At 41.6% G+C, this 19,295-nt stretch overlaps 1 protein-coding gene across 1 annotated transcript in view; it reads left to right on the top strand.

Annotated features, from left to right (window-relative positions):
- Positions 1 to 10,772, top strand: part of LOC115191644 (GTPase IMAP family member 8-like) — a 46,147-nt gene extending 35,375 nt beyond the window's left edge. The window contains exons 2-5 of the mRNA XM_029749447.1: positions 8,015 to 8,091; positions 8,433 to 9,170; positions 9,427 to 9,501; positions 9,859 to 10,772. Coding sequence (XP_029605307.1) covers positions 8,085 to 8,091; positions 8,433 to 9,170; positions 9,427 to 9,501; positions 9,859 to 10,757 — 1,719 coding nt within the window. The 5' untranslated portion in view covers positions 8,015 to 8,084 and the 3' untranslated portion in view covers positions 10,758 to 10,772. The remainder of the gene's footprint in view (positions 1 to 8,014; positions 8,092 to 8,432; positions 9,171 to 9,426; positions 9,502 to 9,858) is intronic.
- The last annotated feature ends 8,523 nt before the right edge of the window (positions 10,773 to 19,295 follow it).

The following is a 19,295-nucleotide window of genomic DNA, read 5'->3' as shown; positions in this document are numbered from 1 at the left end:
TAGCGGGTAACCGATCCTTAAGAATTAAGCAAAAACAAGCATAAAAAAAACAAAAACTATGTAAGGCTACTATTTTAATTATTTCGGTGACAACCTGGATGATTAACAATATTGGGTAGTTAACATGTTTGTTTTTTTACATAAATAAATGATGAACACAAAAAAGGCAGTGTAGAACAATATTTCCCATCATGCATTGCTTCTGAAACGCTGCCCAAGGCTGTAGCAGAGAAACTATGGTTATACAAGAAATCCCGTGACTGACTAGAAAGAGACTTCTGCGACCTACGATTTATGATGCAGTGTAGAGCATGGTCTTTTGTTCGAGTAGATGTGCAAGCGTTGCATTGCATCAACTAATGGTTGCTTACACGTCATCCAGATGGCACAATTATGATGTGGTTAGCTAAAATATGAAATACCTATCCAGGTGTTTTAAGATCATGGCTGCGGTCCAAACCCTTAAAAGACACACCCTCGTCCACTTACCCTCACCTTATGCCCTTGGGTGAATCCCCGTCGCCATTTTGGAGGGTGGTCCAAATTATTAGCCAAGCAAGGGAAGTTTGCAACGTAAGCCCCTCGACCCTTGTTTTTAGTTGGCTTTGCGAGTGTACAATTATGTTCACTCCCATTAGAAAGTTTGCTACTAATGCACATGACGGCACAAACACGTCTCGTAAAATGTTAATGTTTTGTTTGGGTATCTTTTGGAAATTGTAGAAATGAAACATTTTCCTTCTTCAGAAGTTCCAGCTAGGCAGGCTAACAGTAGTTAGCTAATTAATTTTCTAGCTATCTTAAAGTAGTATATTAATAATTATATATTTCATATAAGTAGACATGCAATCATAAATGACTGTGGAGCATATAAAGCACCCACAAACTACCGGTGGCTGAAAACACAATCATCTCGGGATCCATGAGTGGCGAATTTCCGGCCATTTAAAAATCATTCCTTCCTCCCTCGCCCCTTGCCTTGCAAGTGTATACTTGTCAGACATCATAATATGTCATCAGAAGTGTCCACTTAATTTGAGGGCTGAGGGAATAGGGTGTGTATTTTAAGTGATTGGACCGCAGCCCTGGTGTGAGTCAGCAATGTTGTGCAGGAACTCAAACCAGGGTTGACAAGAAATCACCTGACTAAAAACAAAACCTTTCTCGATAAGGTGACCAATCACGTCATGAAGTACGACTAGGCATGCACCCCACATTGCTATAAAACGGTAGCTGCATCCCCCTTGTAGATGTATGACTCTAGATACCCAACTCAGCAGGCATTCAAAGGTAAAGACATCTATAAAGTTACTATTACAAGGTACAAGCCTGAACCACATTCTTGATGCATGTTTTCATTTAACAAATGGGTGTTCTCTACATATTGACATTCATAAATTGAGTATGACAAAGTTTATCTGTGACACTTTTGAAAAGACTGCATATGCACATTCTGCACTTCATTTAAACGCCTGCACTATAAAAGCTCTCTTACCCTTTTAAACTAAAATCCTTAATTGAAACAATAACAAAGCGTCTTCCCCTCCCCGTTTCCCTAAATACTAAGGGATGGGACTGGAAAAATGTAACCAGTCTCAAATTCATAATCAGGGCTATGGATGGACTGATATCAAATGTATAGTTGTAACCATGTTTTGAGGCTATGCAGTGTTTGTTTACATTGTCTACAAACATTGGTGTAAAACAAGCCTTGATTGAATCAGATCAAACCCTAACCGGTGATGACCGACACCTGCATAGATGATGCTTTGGCGGTGTTAGAGCTGTTAAACAGTGAGGAGCTGCTCTTGTGATCATTGTCAGGAAGCCACACCCATCCAGCTCGTGTTACGCCTCGATCACACCACAGGTCTGTATTTGGTACACCAGAAGTGCGTTCATTTCCAATGGAATGCTGCGTTTGACTTGCAGTATTGCGTTGCAGAGGCAGTTACAGTGCGTTCTATTGAGTGCATATGTTGGAATTATGGAATGTCTGCGTCAAACTGTATGCGTAGACGACTTGACAGAAATGGTAGCAGAAAGTGAATGTTGAACTTTCGTTGCACACATATCCAGATGATGCTGTGTGCCATTTTGCGGGAATACTGTCAGTGTGATCAAGGCGTTAGAAGTTCAGAACGAGAAAGTGAAGGCTATATAGAAATAATGACAATCAAATTGAAAATCATTCAACGAAATAATTACGATTTCTATCAGCCTACTTGAGATGTAGATTACATCTCACATGTTAGTGTTCGGACATGTAAACCTGGCTACATGGGATTGCTCTTAAAACCTCTTGACGCGCTGATCCCGTATTCGGGATCAACATCCAGCGAAAAATCAGAGCGCCATATTCATAACCAAATCTAATAATTTCTGTTTCTCAAACATAGGACTATTTTACACCGTTTCATAGATACACTTCTCCTGAATCGAACCACGTTGTCCGATTTCAAAAAGGCTTTACAGCGAAAGCAAAACATTACATTATGTTAGGAGAGTACATCGACAAAATAGCCACACCGCCATTTTCCGACCAACCACATGCATCACAAATAACCAAAACACAGCTAAATGAAGCACTAACCTTTGACAATCTTCATCAGATGACACTCCTAGGACATGTTACACAATACATGCATTCTTTTGTTCGATAAAGTTCATATTTATATATAAAAACAGCATTTTACATCGGCGCGATCAGCGCTACAATTTACAAAATTACTATTCAAAACATTGGTAAAATATAATATTGTCAATCAAAGAATTATAGATTAACATCTCGTGAATGCAACTGCATTGCCAGATTTAAAAATAACTTTACTGGGAAATCACACTTTGCAATAAACGAGGTCCTATGCTCAGAAAAATAGGCTAGGCGATACAGGTTAGCGCCATCTTGGAACCATCTAAAATCAAATATACTATTGTAAATATTCCCTTACCTTTGATTATCTTCATCAGATGGCACTTCCAGGAATCCCAGGTCCACAACAAATGTAGTTTTGTTCGAAAAAGTTAATAATTTATGTCCCAATAGCTCCTTCTTGTTAGTGCTTTCCGAAGGCTACTCATAATGTACGAGGCGCGCGGGACTTGTCGTCATGAATGTGCAATTTTTTTTTTATTTACGTTCGTTCAAACATGTCAAACGTTGTATAACATAAATCTTTAGGGCCTTTTTCAATCAGAGCTTCAATAATACTCAAGGCGGACGATTGCATTGTCTTACTAAACGTTTCGGAACGAGAGAGTACCCACGGGCACGCGCATCTTAGTAGTAATGGCCCTCCCTCTATGACAAACTTTCCAGGCCTCTCGTTCGGTCAGTTTTTACCGGAGAAGACTCAAACCACTTTGTAAAGACTGTTGACATCTAGTGGAAGCCTTAGGAAGTGCTACATGAATCCTAACTCACGGTGTGTTTCATAGCCAAAGGCTTGAAAGTGATTCCACAAATCAGATTTCCAGTTCCTGCATGGAATCTTCTCAGGTTTTGGCCTGCCATATGAGTTCTGTTATACTCACAGACACCATTCAAACAGTTTCAGAAACTTTAGAGTGTTTTCTATCCAAATCTGCTAATTATATGCATATCCTAGCTTCTGAGTTTGAGTAGGAGGCCGTTTAAAATGGGCACGTATTTTTTTCAAAATTCGCAATAGCGCCCCCTGTCCTTAACGTGCGTCAACAGGTTTTAATGCGACTCTGTGCAGCCAATGGTAAGGACTGCTTTAATATAATGTGGTGTTATGATACTGGTGGTTTGTCGACACTGAGTATTTGTATGGATGCGCTTGCTCGGAGGAAGGACAACAAAGGCACTGTCATCAGAACGGGAGACGTGTAATTATTTGTGTTCCCCTGTTAATGTGGCTTATTATTTGGGCTCCTAAGTGGCACAGTGGTCTAATGCACTGCATCTCAGCTAGAGGCGTCACTACAGACAACCTGGTTTGAATCCAGATTGTATCACAACCGGCTGTGATTGGGAGTCCCATAGACACAATTGGGCCAGCGTCGTCTGAGTTTGGCCGGTGTAGGTCGTCATTGTAAATAATAATTTGTTCTTAACTTGCCTAGTTAAATAAAAAAATGTGTCCAATTGGAATGAAGCAAAGGCTAAATCTGCATATCGTCCACCTTTACTTTTATATGATAGATCAACATCGAAGTCATTAACTTTTGGAATGAAACCTCTAGCCATTGTTTAAAATATAATTGGCATGTACTTTGCTCTATTTTTCAGTCTTCACATTTTCACATACATTTTCTTATAATATATATATTTTAGACCAAAGCCTTGTAGTTACTAAAAGTACATTATTATGCACAAACTGACAAGTGTCAACTTTCACCAGCTGGCGACTCTACACTACAATAAATGGTAATTGGGTCGGGACTCAGAATAAACAAAGTTCCAGAGTGGTTGTGAGCTGTTCTCTGCTTTACTGTGATGGCTGTGTAGGTAAAGTGTTTCACCAGCAGGCGGGGCTATTTTGCGTAATTGTGCCTAGGAATAAGCATCACCAATAAATCACAGTTCAAACTTGTCGTGTCTGTTACAGTAATTTTACCTGTCTGTAGAATGCTAGGCAATTTCAAGGAACCACCATATGACCCTAATCTGCATTTTGCCAAAAAGGTATTCACTAGTTGACGATGGCATGAAGCAGTCAGGACCTATTTCAGCACAGAATGGGCAGAGGAACATCAGGGTGTTCACAGGACCAACTTGATTTTAGGTGTAAATTAAATTTGGGGGGGGGGTGATCAATGTGTTGTAAGAACTCTATTCTGAAAATTGTCTTAGTTCCATCCTTGGTCCCAGATACTTTATATATACACAATTCATAGTAGTTTAATGTTATTTTGTTATAATCAGTGAAGTACTGGAGGGTAAACTCCTTTTGTATTTTGGGCAAAAACCTTCATAAAATACATTGGCTAGAAGAAAATGTATACACAAATATAATTTTACATATACATACAAAAGTATGTGGACACTCCTTCCAATTAGTGGATTCAGCTATTTCAGTCACACCGTTGCTGACAGATGTATAAAATCGAGCAGAAATTCATGCAATCTCCATATACAAACATTGGCAGTAGAATGGCTTTAATGAAATGCTCAGTGACTTTCAATGTGGTACAGTCATAGGATGCTACCTTTCCAATAAATCAGTAAAATTTCTGCCCTGCTAAAGCTGACCCGGTCAACTGTAAGTGCTGTTATTGTGAAGTGAAATCGTCTAGGAGCAACAGCTCAGCCACAGTGTTAGGCCACAAAAGCTCACAGAACGGGATCGCCAAGTGCTGAAGCGTGTAGCATGTAAAAAATTTGTCTGTCCTCGGTTGCAACACTCCCTACCGACTTCGAAACTGCCTCTGGAAGCAACATCCGCACAATTACTATTAGTTGGGAGCTTCATGAAATGGGTTTCCATGGCTGAGCAGGCACACACACAAGCCTAAAATCACCATGCACAATGCCAAGTGTCGGCTGAAGTGGTGTATATTTTGTTTTTTGTTTGGCATAAACTGGAGGAAAAAAACAGATTCGAAGACAAATTCTATTACCGTGGAAGTGACCCTCTGGAAATGACTTCATGCACTCCAAGCTGTCTTTTTGTCCTTTCCATGAAACTGTGAGGTTGTATCATAACCTGTGAATGTGTGGAAGCCTGACAAAGCCAAACTCTTGTGCATTCTAAGCTTCTCAGTGATGGTGTTGATGAAAATCTAGTAGTTTTTCCCATACCAATAGCAACACACCGCTTTATGGTTGTATAATTGTTGGTAAGATAGTAGAACAGACCAGCAAGGAGGACAAAGATGCCTGTAACGGCTGTCTGAAGTAGTAGACCAAGGTGCAGTGTGGAATTTGTTCATCTTTTATTTTAGATGGAAAAGGCACTTCAAAGAAACACAGACGACAGCCAAACAGTCCTGTCAGGTATCCTAACACACTAAACAGAAAACATCTACCCACAAAACCCAAAGGAAAAACATGCTGCCTAAGTATGACTCCCAATCAGCAACAACGATGTACAGCTGTTCCTGATTGGGAGCCATACCCGGCCGAAACAAAGCAATCCCCAACATAGAAATACAGACATAGAATGCCCACCCAAATCACACCCTGACCAAACCTAAATAGACATAAAAAGGCTCTCTCAGGTCAGGGCGTGACAGTACCCCTCCCCCCCAAAGGTGCGGACTCCGGCCGCAAAACCTGAACCTATAGGGGAGGGTCTGGGTGGGCATTTCTCCGCGGTGGAGGCTCTGGAGCGGGACGCAGACCCCGCTCCACCACTGGCTCACCCCACTTCACTGGCTTCTGCCGCCGACCACGGACTGGGAACCCTCTCAGCGGGCCACGGACTGGAGGGCGACTCTGGCAGCGCCCGGCTGGCGGGCGACTCTGGCGGCTCCGGACAGGTGGGCGGCTCTGGCGGCTCCGGACTGGCGGGCGGCTCTGGCGGCTACGGACTGGCTCTGGGCGCAGGCACAGGATTCACCAGGCTGGGGAGACATACAGGAGGCCTGGCTCTGGGCGCAGGCACAGGATAGACCGGGTCCTGAAGACGCACTGGAGGTCTAGAGTGCACGGCCTGCACAACCCGTCCTGATCGATGCCCACTCTAGCATGGCACTTGTGGGGGGCTGGGATGTAGCGCACCGGGCTATGAGCACGCACTGGAGACACCGTGCGCTCTACCGCATAACACGGTGCCCGACCAGTACCACGCCGCTTCCGGTAAGCACGGGGAGTTAGCTCAGGTCTAACGCCTGACTCCGCCAATCTCCCCGTGTGCCCCCCCCCAAAGAATTATTGGGGCTGCCTCTTCACCTCCACCTGCTTCCCCGGTAGGTTGTTGCAATGGTCAAATAGCTGTTCCCAAGTCCAGTCTATTCTTCCCTCCAATTCCTCCAGCGACCAGGATGCCATCACCTTCCGAGCACGCTGCTTCCTCCACTCCTGGTGCTGCTCCCCTCCATGCTGCTTGGTCCGTTTTTGGTGGGTAGATCTGTAACGGCTGTCTGAAGTAGTAGACCAAGGTGCAGCGTGGAATTTGTTCATCTTTTATTTTAGATGGAAAAGGCACTTCACAAAGAAACACAGATGACAGCCAAACAGTCCTGTCAGGTATCCTAACACACTAAACAGAAAACATCTACCCACAAAACCCAAAGGAAAAACATGCTGCCTAAGTATGACTCCCAATCAGCAACAACGATGTACAGCTGTTCCTGATTGGGAGCCATACCCAGCCGAAACAAAGCAATCCCCAACATAGAAATACAGACATAGAATGCCCACCCAAATCACACCCTGACCAAACCTAAATAGACACAAAAAGGCTCTCTCAGGTCAGGGCGTGACAATACCTGTATCCGTTGTTGCAATTCTAATGGTCTGTGGACCATTTTGAAGTGCATCTTTAAGATTAAGGCATACTCTTGTCTGCCTCTTCCTGGTCTCATTCCAGCATTGATGTCAGAGAATCCTTTGTTAGTTTTAGCGTAGATCTCTTTTCCATCTTCAGATTCATTGGCACACACCTTCTGTGTCAACATTTTGAAAAGCTCCTGTTTGTTATTAGGGTTTCTGAGAAAGTCAGAACGTACATGGAAGCTTGGTTGTCTCCCCAACTTTATTTCAGATGCGTTTTCCTTGCTTCTATCTTGTTGAGTCTTTTAGACTCTTTGTATGTGTCCCACACACTATGGATTCTATTGCACTTTTTCAACTGGTGTTCTACCTAAGAGAGTAAGACATTGCTGAGATATTTACCAAATGTAGACACTTGGTGGGTAGGCAAGGAATGGACAATGACAGCTCTGTCAATTGTGTTTTGACAGTTATCTGTAGATAACAGCAATTGTTTTTTTGTAGACAAAATGTAAGACTGAAAATGTAGCTTTAGTTCTGTAAGATCACACTTCTCTCTACAGATCAACATCACACTTCTCTCTACAGTAACATGTCATTTTTATCCAACAGAGACCCTGACTGTTCTGGTTGGAAAGTGAAGAGCTCTGTGAAGAGCTTGACAGCACTCCAAAACCCAAAAATGACCGGTGAGTACTTACTCTTCACTTTACTGTATATAGGCTACAAGAAGACGGAGATGGAAACTTAAGTACATTTACAAAAATTTGTTTCGTTTTTTATGGGTTTGCACCAAATAATTATGTTTTGTTAAATTATTGATACATTTTCAAAAACTTAAAGTATGCTTGTAGCTTCATTTATGGATAATGTCATTGTTAATTTGCTTACAGTTAATATTCTATAGACCATCAATGTTTAATAAGTAATGTGAGACTGATCATATTCAGTAGCAGTTCTATAAGATGACCAAACAGAAAGAACATCAGACTTCTTTTTACAGTAACAACATTTCCTTCTTATCCAACAGAACAAAATAAAAAGGTCCGGATTGTTCTGGTGGGGAAGACTGGAGCTGGGAAGAGTGCATCAGGAAACACCATCCTGCGGAAAAAAGCTTTTGAATCCAAAATGGCCTTTATTTCTGTGACATCAACATGTGATAAGAAAAGAGGAGAGGTGGGAGGGCAAAGTGTAGCTGTTATCGACACACCAGGCTTGTTTGACACCAAGTTAACACGGAACAAGGCACTGCAAGAGATCTCACAGTGCCTTCTTTTCTCTGCTCCTGGTCCCCATGTGTTCCTGGTTGTGATCAAGCTGGGAAGATTCACTGAAGAGGAGCAGAAAACTGTGGAGATGATTCAGACATTATTTGGTGATGAAGCATCCAAATACACCATGGTTCTCTTCACACATGGAGACCTTCTTGATGATGTAACAATTGAAGACTTCCTGCATGGAAATCCAGATCTGGAACGTTTAATTGCCAAATGCAATGGGGGATATCATGTCTACAAAAACAAAGATCAGAATCCCTCCCGGGTCACTGAGCTGCTTGAGAAGATTAACATGATGGTGAAGATGAACAGAGGAAGATACTACACCACTGAGATGTTCCAGGAGGCTGAGAGAGCGATTGAACAAGAGAAAGAGGGGATCCTGAAAGAGAACGAAGAGCAGAGACGTAGAGAGATGGAGGAACTCAAGGCAAAGTTTGAAGGAGAGCGTCTAAGAGAAGTAGAAAAGCTGAAGAGAAAACAGGAAGGTGAGGCTAGAGAGCAAGCTGAGAAATGACAGCTTTGTCAAAGGTGTTTCCTTTATTTTGGCAGTTATCTGTAGATAACATTAGTTTGTTTTTGTAGACAAAAATGTAAGACTGAAAATGTAGTTTTAGTTCTGTAAGATCACACTTATTTCTACAGATCAACGTTACACTTCCCTCTACAGATCAACATCACACTTCTCTCTACAGATCAACATCACACTTCTCTCTACAGTAACATGTCATTTTTATCCAACAGAGACCCTGAATGTTCTGGTTAGAAAGACTGTACCTGTGAAGAGCTTGACAGCACTCCAAAACCCAAACATGACCGGTGAGTACTTACTCTTCATTTTACTGTATATAGGCTACAAGAAGACGGAGATGGAAACGTATAAATACAAAAAACAAAGCTCAATTACAAAACTGAGTTTTGTTTTTTATGGGTTCGCACCAAATAATTATGTTTTGTTAAATTATTGATACATTTTCATAAACTGAATCTATGATTGTAGCTTCATTTATGGATAATATCATTGTTAATTTGCTTACAGTTAATATTCTATAGACCATCAATGTTTAATAAGTAATGTGAGACTGATCATATTCAGTAGCAGTTCTATAAGATGACCAAACAGAAAGAACATCAGACTTCTTTTTACAGTAACAACATTTCCTTCTTATCCAACAGAACAAAATAAAGAGGTCCGGATTGTTCTGGTGGGGAAGACTGGAGCTGGGAAGAGTGCATCAGGAAACACCTTGCTGGGGAGAAAACCTTTTATATCAAAAATGTCCCCTATTTCTGTGACATCAACATGTGATAAGAAAAGAGGAGAGGTGGGAGGGCAAAGTGTAGCTGTTATCGACACACCAGGCTTGTTTGACACCAAGTTAACACAGAACAAGGCACTGCAAGAGATCTCACAGTGCCTGCTTTTCTCCGCTCCTGGTCCCCATGTGTTCCTGGTTGTGATCAAGCTGGGAAGATTCACTGAAGAGGAGCAGAAAACTGTGGAGATAATTCAGACATTATTTGGTGATGAAGCATCCAAATACACCATGGTTCTCTTCACACATGGAGACCTTCTTGATGATGTAACAATTGAAGACTTCCTGCATGGAAATCCAGATCTGGAAAGTTTCATTGCCAAATGCAATGGGGGATATTATGTCTTCAAAAACAAAGATCAGAATCCCTCCCAGGTCACTGAGCTGCTTGAGAAGATAAACAAGATGGTTGAGATGAATGGAGGAAGCCATTTCACCACTGAGATGTTCCAGGAGGCTGAGAGAGCGATTGAAGAGGAGAAGAAGAGGCTCTTGAAAGAGAATGAAGAGCAGAGACGCAGAGAGATGGAAGAACTGAAGGCAAAGTTTGAAGGAGAGCGTCTAACAGAAGAAGTAGAGAAGCTGAGGAAAAAACAGGATAGTGAAGCTAGAAAGAATGCTGAGAATACACACCGCTTAAGGAAAGGTGCCGGAATCGGCGCAATTGTGGGAGTAGTTGGAGGCCCACTTGGTATGGCAGTTGGTGCGGCATTTGGAGCTTCAGTGGGAGCTGTAGTAAATGCATGCAGGTCTCAATGAGAGTCCATAACTAACAGTGCTCTTCCTTCTACAAGTTGTTTGACTTTATTACTTGATATTTAAAGCTTCCTCTATATACACCGAGTATACCAAACATATACCAGCCAAGCTAGAGAACACCAGACATGAATTCACAATTTACAGGATAGGATGCTTGCACATGTATATTAGTCGTAACTACTTACAGCATGAACATAAAGATCGATCTGGGTATTGCACATTTGAGAGCACATAATTGAATATTTCCCTCAGTAAAGGTGAAAGGTAAGTGTATTTCTGTCTGTCAAGCTAAAAAGCTATATGCTATTGTAAGATTAATTTGCAGTCACAGCTCACATTGCTGTCTCAGAAGCATGATGAATGGAGAGGAACTATTTAACCATTGCTACAGTGAGGGAAAAAGTATTTGATCTCCTGCTGATTTTGTATGTTTGCCCACTGACAAAGAAATGATCAGTCTATAATTTTAATGGTACGTTTATTTGAACAGTGAGAGACAGAATAACAAAAAAATCCAGAAAAATACATGCCAAAAATGTTATAACTTGATTTGCATTTTAATGAGGGAAATAAGTATTTGACCCCCTCTCAATTAGAAAGATTTCTGGCTCCCAGGTGTCTTTTATACAGGTAGCAAGCTGAGATTAGGAGCACACTCTTAATGACTTGGAGAAGATCTGCAAAGAGGAGTGGGACAAAATCCCTCCTGAGATGTGTGCAAACCTGGTGGCCAACTACAAGAAACATCTGACCTCTGTGATTGCCAACAAGGGTTTTGCCACCAAGTACTAAGTCATGTTTTGCAGAGGGGTGAAATACTTATTTCAAATACTTATTTCCCTCATTAAAATGCAAATCATTTCATAACATTTTTTATATGATTTTTTCTGGATGTTTTTGTTGTTATTCTGTCTCTCACTGTTCAAATAAACCTACCATTACAATTATAGACTGATCATTTCTTTGTCAGTGGGCAAACGTACAAAATCAGCAGGGAATCAAATACTTTTTCCCTCTGTAACGGGCGCCGTAATGATCGGACCAAGATGCAGCGGGTGTAGTGCTCATAATAACTTTTAATGATACACTAAACAAAACAAGAAAAGAAAAGAAAACGAATGCCAACAGTTCCGTAAGGACACAAGGACTATACAAAAAACAACTACCCACGAAGACACAGGAAAACACAGGCTGCCTAAGTATAACTTCCAATCAGAGACAACGAAAGACACCTGCCTCTGATTGGAAGCCATACCTGGCCACACATAGAAACAGAACACATAGAAACTAAACCAAAACCCCAAAACAAGCTAAACAAACGCCCCCCTGCCACGCCCTGACCAAACTACAGTAACAAATAACCCTTTCTACTGGTCAGGACGTGACACCCTCACTGTATTCATGTCATAGTTATTTCCTCACACAATAAAATAAAGGTCCACTGAAAATTCCTCTCTATCTCCTTAACTGTTTACTTTCAATGCTATCATCTAACTAGTACAGGGCATAGGGAGATGGAGATATAAGGTATACAATGGGAACATTGGACAATAGAACATATTTAGCTGGATAGAACCTACACTGAACACTTGGAGAAAGACATCTATATGGTCGTCTTACTGTAGAAACAAGTCAGGAGATATGAGAGATGGAAAGTGGTTACCATAAGGCACGTTGACAGGAAGACTGCAGATGTAAATGAGATGTTTGCTAAATCTGTTGCAATGTATCACTTCTCACTTCTGAGACTTATGTTTTGATGTGCATTGTCTCTGTTCAACTACATTTAATAAATATATTTTACTGTCATTGTAGCCTACATTTAAGAATGATACTTGTTTGTGAATATTTAGCTGTTTTTGTGATCACTGGATAAGTTACCATTTTTCGGCGTAACGGACTCCTGATAAAGATGGGAGGCACTCACAAATAAAGTATTACCTAGACGTATTGTTAACACTCACAATGGACACATTTCAGCAATCAAGCATTTGTCATAATGTAAGTAATTACTTCATCCATGTGTTAATTCTGTTTTCTTATTCTTAGGACCTCACAGATCCATGCTTCTCATAATTGAAAGAAAGCCTCATTATCCACCACAGTCTATGTATTCCCTCATGTTGTGTCAACTTAGAAACTTGATGCATTATGGACACTTTTGATTCAATGCAAACGTGTCTAGAGGGCAGGGAGTTCTAATGCAAAGACACATTTTCTATGAAATCATGTGACTTAGGCTGCTAAATCACACTCAAAGAGATGGTAGCATAACAGGAAGGAGAGACATAAAGGAGCGAACATTTCTGCAGAAGAGGTGGGTATATGGTGTATAAACTTAAGCTGCACTTACTATATTATTAGAATATAGTTTGTGTTCACACACATTTTGGATAAAATTGTTCAATCAACCAATTGCTGTAAACAGGCAACAAGATCCTGACCCACTTGATCAACATGAACATAATCGCCATGGCTCAGGCCAACCCCCGCCAAACACACACAACCAGACATTTATTGGAGCCAGTTTTTCAATTACAGAACATTTCCTACCTGCAGCAACACTGGTTGAAATTGCTGGAAATACCAGTAAAAGCAGCGTACCTCTATTGCCTCTCCAAAAAGCATACGGCTCTGGTTAAAAAGTGCACTATTTAGGGAATAGGGTGTAATTTCAGACACAACCAGTCTATCACAGCACAGGCTAAGACCCAGATGCAGACACAGGAGGCAGATAATACAAGTCTCAGAGTTTATTATAGTTCAAGGGGCAGGAAAAGGGTCGTAATCCAAATCAGAGTCAAACAGGTACAGGCAATTGGTAGGTCAAGACAGGCAAAGGGTCGTCTCTGACAAGATGGCGGGGTCAGCTCCAATTAGCAATGGGGCCGACCAATCAGCTGCTTGGGGGAATTTCAGGAAGCCATCCTAAAACACACACATACAAAACCACAACACAGAAAATGGGGAACGTAACAACATGTATAATTATCACAAAAACTAGGGATTCTACTCATCAAATGTCACTTTCCGGTGAACAGGTCAGGGTTCCATAGCCGCAGGCAGAACAGTTGAAACTGGAGCATCAGCACGGCCAGGTGGACTGGGGACAGCAAGGAGCCATCAGGCCAGGTCCTAGTGCTCAGAGAGAGAGAGAGAGAGAGAGAGAGAGAGAGAGAGAGAGAGAGAGAGCGAGAGAGAGAGTGCGAGAGCGAGAGAGCGAGAGAGCGAGAGAGCGAGAGAGAGAGAGCCGAGTATAGTTCACAAAGATCGCCGCCACGGCACAACCCAATGGGGGGCGCCAACCCGGACAGGAAGATCACGTCAGTGACTCAACCCACTCAAGAGACGCACCCCTCCTAGGGACGGCATGGAAGAGCACCAGTAAGCCAGTGACTCAGCCCCTGTAATAGGGTTAGAGGCAGAGAATCCCAGTGGAGAGAGGGGGTCCGGCCAGGCAGAGACAGCAAGGGCGGTTCGTTGCTCCAGTGCCTTTCCGTTCACCTTCACACTCCTGGGCCAGACTACACTCAATTATAGGACCTACTGAAGAGATGAGTCTTCAATAAAGACTTAAAGGTTGAGACTGAGTCTGCGTCTCTCACATGGGTAGGCAGACTATTCCATAAAAATGGAGCTCTATAGGAGAAAGCCCTGCCTCCAGCTGTTTGCTTAGAAATTCAAGGGACAGTAAGGAGGCCTGCATCTTGTGACTGTAGCGTACGTGTAGGTATGTACGGCAGGACCAAATCGTAAAGATAGGTAGGAGCAAGCCCATGTAATGCTTTGTAGGTCAGCAGTAAAACCTTGAAATCAGCCCTTGCCTTAACAGGAAGCCAGTGTAGAGAGGCTAGCACTGCAGTAATACAATCACATTTTTTGGTTATAGTCAAGATTCTAGCAGCCATGTTTAGCACTAACTGAAGTTTATTTAGTGCTTTATCCGGGTAGCCGGAAAGTAGAACATTGCAGTAGTCCAACCTAGAAGTGACAAAAGCATGGATTAATTTTTCTGCATCATTTTTGGACAGAAAGTTTCTAATTTTTGCAATGTTACGTAGATGGAAAAAAGCTGTCCTAACAGTCTTGATATGATCGTCAAAAGAGAGATCAGGGTCCAGAGTAACGCTGAGGTCCTTCATAGTTTTAATTGAGACGACTGTACAACCATCAAGATTAATTGTCAGATTCAACAGAAGATTTCTTTGTTTCTTGGGACCTAGAACAAGCATCTCTGTTTTGTCCGAGTTTAAAAGTAGAACATTTGCAGCCATCCACTTCCTTATGTCTGAAACACAGGCTTCCAGCAAGGGCAATTTTGGAGCTTCACCATGTTTCATCGAAATGTACAGCTGTGTGTCATCCTCATAGCAGTGAAAGTAAACATTATGTTTCCGAATGACATCACCAAGAGGTAAAATATATAGTGCAAACAATAGCGGTCCTAAAACGGAACCTTGAGGAACACCGAAATGTACAGTTGATTTGTCAGAGGAAAAACCCTCCACAGAGACAAACTGATATCTTTCCGACAGATAAGATCTAAACCAGGCCAGAACTTGTCTGTGTAGACCAATTTGGGTTTCCTATCTCTCCAAAAGAATGTGATGATCGATGTTATCAAAAGCAGCACTAAGGTCTAGGAGCATAGAGGACAGATGCAGAGCCTCGATCTGACGCCATTAAAAGGTAATTTACCACCTTCACAAGTGCAGTCTCAGTGCTATGATGGGGTCTAATACCAGACTGAAGCGTTTCGTATACATTGTTTGTCTTCAGGAAGGCAGTGAGTTGCTGCGCAACAGCTTTTTCAATTGTTTTTGAGAGGAATGGGAGATTCGATATAGGCCGATAGTTTTTATATTTTCTGGGTCAAGGTTTGGCTTTTTCAAGAGTGGCTTTATTACTGCCACTTTTAGTGAGTTTGGTACACATCCAGTGGATAGAGAGCCGTTTATTATGTTCAACATAGGAGGGCCAGCACAGGAAGCAGCTCTTTCAGTAGTTTAGTTGGAATAGGGTCCAGTATGCAGCTTGAAGGTTTAGAGGCCATGATTATTTTCATCATTGTGTCAAGAGATATAGTACTAAAACACTTGAGTGTCTCCCTTGATCCTAGGTCCTGGCAGAGTTGTGCAGACTCAGGACAACTGAGCTTTGGAGGAATACGCAGACTTAAAGAGGAGTCCGTAATTTGCTTTCTAATGATCATGATCTTTTCCTCGAAGTGAAAGCCATCCTCTCTTGCGGAATCCTGCTTTTTTGTTAGATTTGCGACAGTATCAAAAAATACATTTTGGATTGTTCTTATTTTCCTCAATTCAGTTGGAAAAATAGGATGATCGAGCAGCAGTGAGGGTTCTCGATACTGCACGGTACTGTCTTTCCAAGCTAGTCGGAAGACTTCCAGTTTGGTGTGGCGCCATTTCTGTTCCAATTTTCTGGAAGCTTGCTTCAGAGCTCGGGTACTTCTGAGCTTGGGTACTTACTCATGTACTTCATTGAGCAGCGGTTTTCCATTTTGATCATCACTACATCTCCAATGTTATTTTGACTGGAATTGCCCTTTAACCTCTTATGGCTAGGGGGCAGTATTTTCACGGCTGGATAAAAAACGTACCCGATTTAATCTGATTATTAGTCCTGCCCAGAAACTAGAATATGCATATAATTATTAGCTTTGGAGAGAAAACACTCCAAAGTTTCTAAAACTGTTTGAATGGTGTCTGTGAGTATAACAGAACTCCTATGGCAGGCAAAAACCTGAGATGGTTCTGTTCAGGAAGAACCCTCTGACCATTTATTTTCTTTCTTTGACATCTCTTACAAAAACTAAGGATCTCTGCTGTTACGTGACAATACCCACGTCTCCAATGGCCTCTCAGAGCCCGGGAAAAACAGGAATGACGTAATTCAAAGCCTTGGCTGAAACAAAGGAGAGCAAAAGCTAAGTGGTCTCTCAGTGGGGAAATGCCTACGCTCGCGACATGCCCCGCCCCCGGCTTTCGGTTTTTTCCTCAGTTTACAGACAGGCAGATTCCCGGTCGGAATATTATCGCTTTTCTACGAGATAAATTGCATAAAAATTGGTTTTAAACAGCGGTTGACATGCTTCGAAGTACGGTAATGGAATATTTAGAATATTTTTGTCACATTCTGCGTCATGCTCGTGACCGAGATTTAGCGTTGGGATAGTGTCTAGAACGCACGAACAAAACGCCGCTGTTTGGATATAACGATGGATTATTTGGGACCAAACCTACATATGTTATTGAAGTAGAAGTCCTGGGACTGCATTTTGACGAAGAACAAGCAAGGTAAGAACATTTTTCTTATAGGAAATGTGATTTTGGTGAAGGCTAAACTGGTTGGGTGTCTAAATAGCTAGCCCTGTGATGCCGGGCTATGTACTTAGATTATTGCAAAATGTGCTTCATCCGAAAAGCTATTTTAAAATCGGACATATCGAGTGCATAGAGGAGTTCTGTATCTATAATTCTTAAAATAATTGTTATGCTTTTTGTGAACGTTTATCGTGAGTAATTTACTAAATTCACCGGAGGTTTGCGGGGGGTATGCTAGTTCTGAACGTCACATGCTAATGTAAAAAAGCTGGTTTTTGATATAAATATGAACTTGATTGAACAAAACATGCATGTATTGTATAACATAATGTCCTAGGAGTGTCATCTGATGAAGATCATCAAAGGTTAGTGCTGTATTTAGCTGTGGTTTGGGTTTATGTGACATTATATGCTAGCTTGAAAAATGGGTGTCTGACTATTTCTGGCTGGGTACTCTGCTGACATAATCTAATGTTTTGCTTTCGTTGTAAAGCCTTTTTGAAATCGGACAGTGTGGTTAGATAAAGGAGAGTCTTGTCTTTAAATAGCTGTAAAATAGTCATATGTTTGAAAAGTGGAAGTTTTCGGCTTTAGAGGAGTTTGTATTTCGCGCCCCGCCCATCATTGGATATTGGAGCAGACGTTCCGCTAGCGGAACGTGTAGATGTAAGAGGTTTTAAACAGGCAAAAGATACAAATCACAATAGCAGATATAACAACAGTTTGTTTCTTCTACATTTGTCCCATCACTAGCCTATTACATAGCCTACTGCACAATGCACATAACTTTTCTCTCATCTCCTTATTCTTGCTTTAAGGAGCTAAAATCAGTAATGATCTGAGACTGGTGTTGGTCAGTCTGAGTGGAGTGGGGAAGAATGCAGCAGGAAACACAATCCTGGGCCAAAAGCTGTTTGTTTTCAGAATCAGTCCCAAGTCACTGTCCCTGAAGAGTAAGTGCAGAGAGAGAGAGGTGTGGGGGAGAAGAGTGATGGTGTTGGACACTCCAGGTCTGTTCAACAGTGACCTCTGAAGAGGAAGTGAGAGAGGAGATAGAGAGGGCTTTGTCTCTGTGTGCACCGGGTCCATACACCTTCCTACTAGTTATTTAGCTCGGTCGCTTCACAGAGCAAGAGAGTTACAGAGGAGCTAAAGAAGCTTTTACCTGCCAACATAGACCGAGACACTATGGTGCTCTTCACTTATGGGGAGAAACTGACAGAAACAACCATAGATAAGTTTATCAGAGAGGATAGAAATCTGCAGAGGCTGGTTAAGAAAAGAGGGAGTGGATACCATGTGTTCAGAAATCATGACATCAGCAACAACAACCAGGTCAGAGAGCTTTTAGAAAAATGTTTAACTTCTCTAGGGCCGGCGGGACGAAATCGTCCCACCTACTCAACAGCCAGTGGAATCCCGTGGCGCGTTATTCAAATACCTTAGAAATGCTATTACTTCAATTTCTCAAACATATGACTATTTTACAGCATTTTAAAGACAAGACTCTCATTAATCTAACCACTGTCCGATTTCAAAAAGGCTTTACAACGAAAGCAAAACATTAGATTATGTCAGCAGAGTACCCAGCCAGAAATAATCAGACACCCATTTTTCAAGCTAGCATATAATGTCACATAAACCCAAACCACAGCTAAATACAGCACTAACCTTTGATGATCTTCATCAGATGACACTCCTAGGACATTATGTTATACAATACATGCATGTTTTGTTCAATCAAGTTCATATTTATATCAAAAACCAGCTTTTTACATTAGCATGTGACGTTCAGAACTAGCATACCCACCGCAAACTTCCGGTGAATTTACTAAATTACTCACGATAAACGTTCACAAAAAACATAACAATTATTTTAAGAATTATAGATACAGAACTCCTTTATGCAATCGCTATGTCCGATTGCACATTTTGCAATATTCTGAGTAGATAGCCCAGCCATCACGGGCTAGCTATTTTGACAACCACCAAATTTAGCCCTCACCAAACTCCGATTTACTATTAGAAAAATTTGATTACCTTTGCTGTTCTTCGTCAGAATGCACTCCCAGGACTTCTACTTCAATAACAAATGTTGGTTTGGTTCAAAATAATCCATAGTTATGTTCAAATATCCTCTGTTTTGTTCGTGCGTTCAAGACACTATCCGAAGGGTGACGCGCCCGACGCGTTT

Source organism: Salmo trutta, chromosome 4, assembly GCF_901001165.1.
Source record: "Salmo trutta chromosome 4, fSalTru1.1, whole genome shotgun sequence".
NCBI lineage: Eukaryota > Metazoa > Chordata > Actinopteri > Salmoniformes > Salmonidae > Salmo > Salmo trutta.
This window is presented reverse-complemented; position numbering and strand designations above follow the sequence as displayed.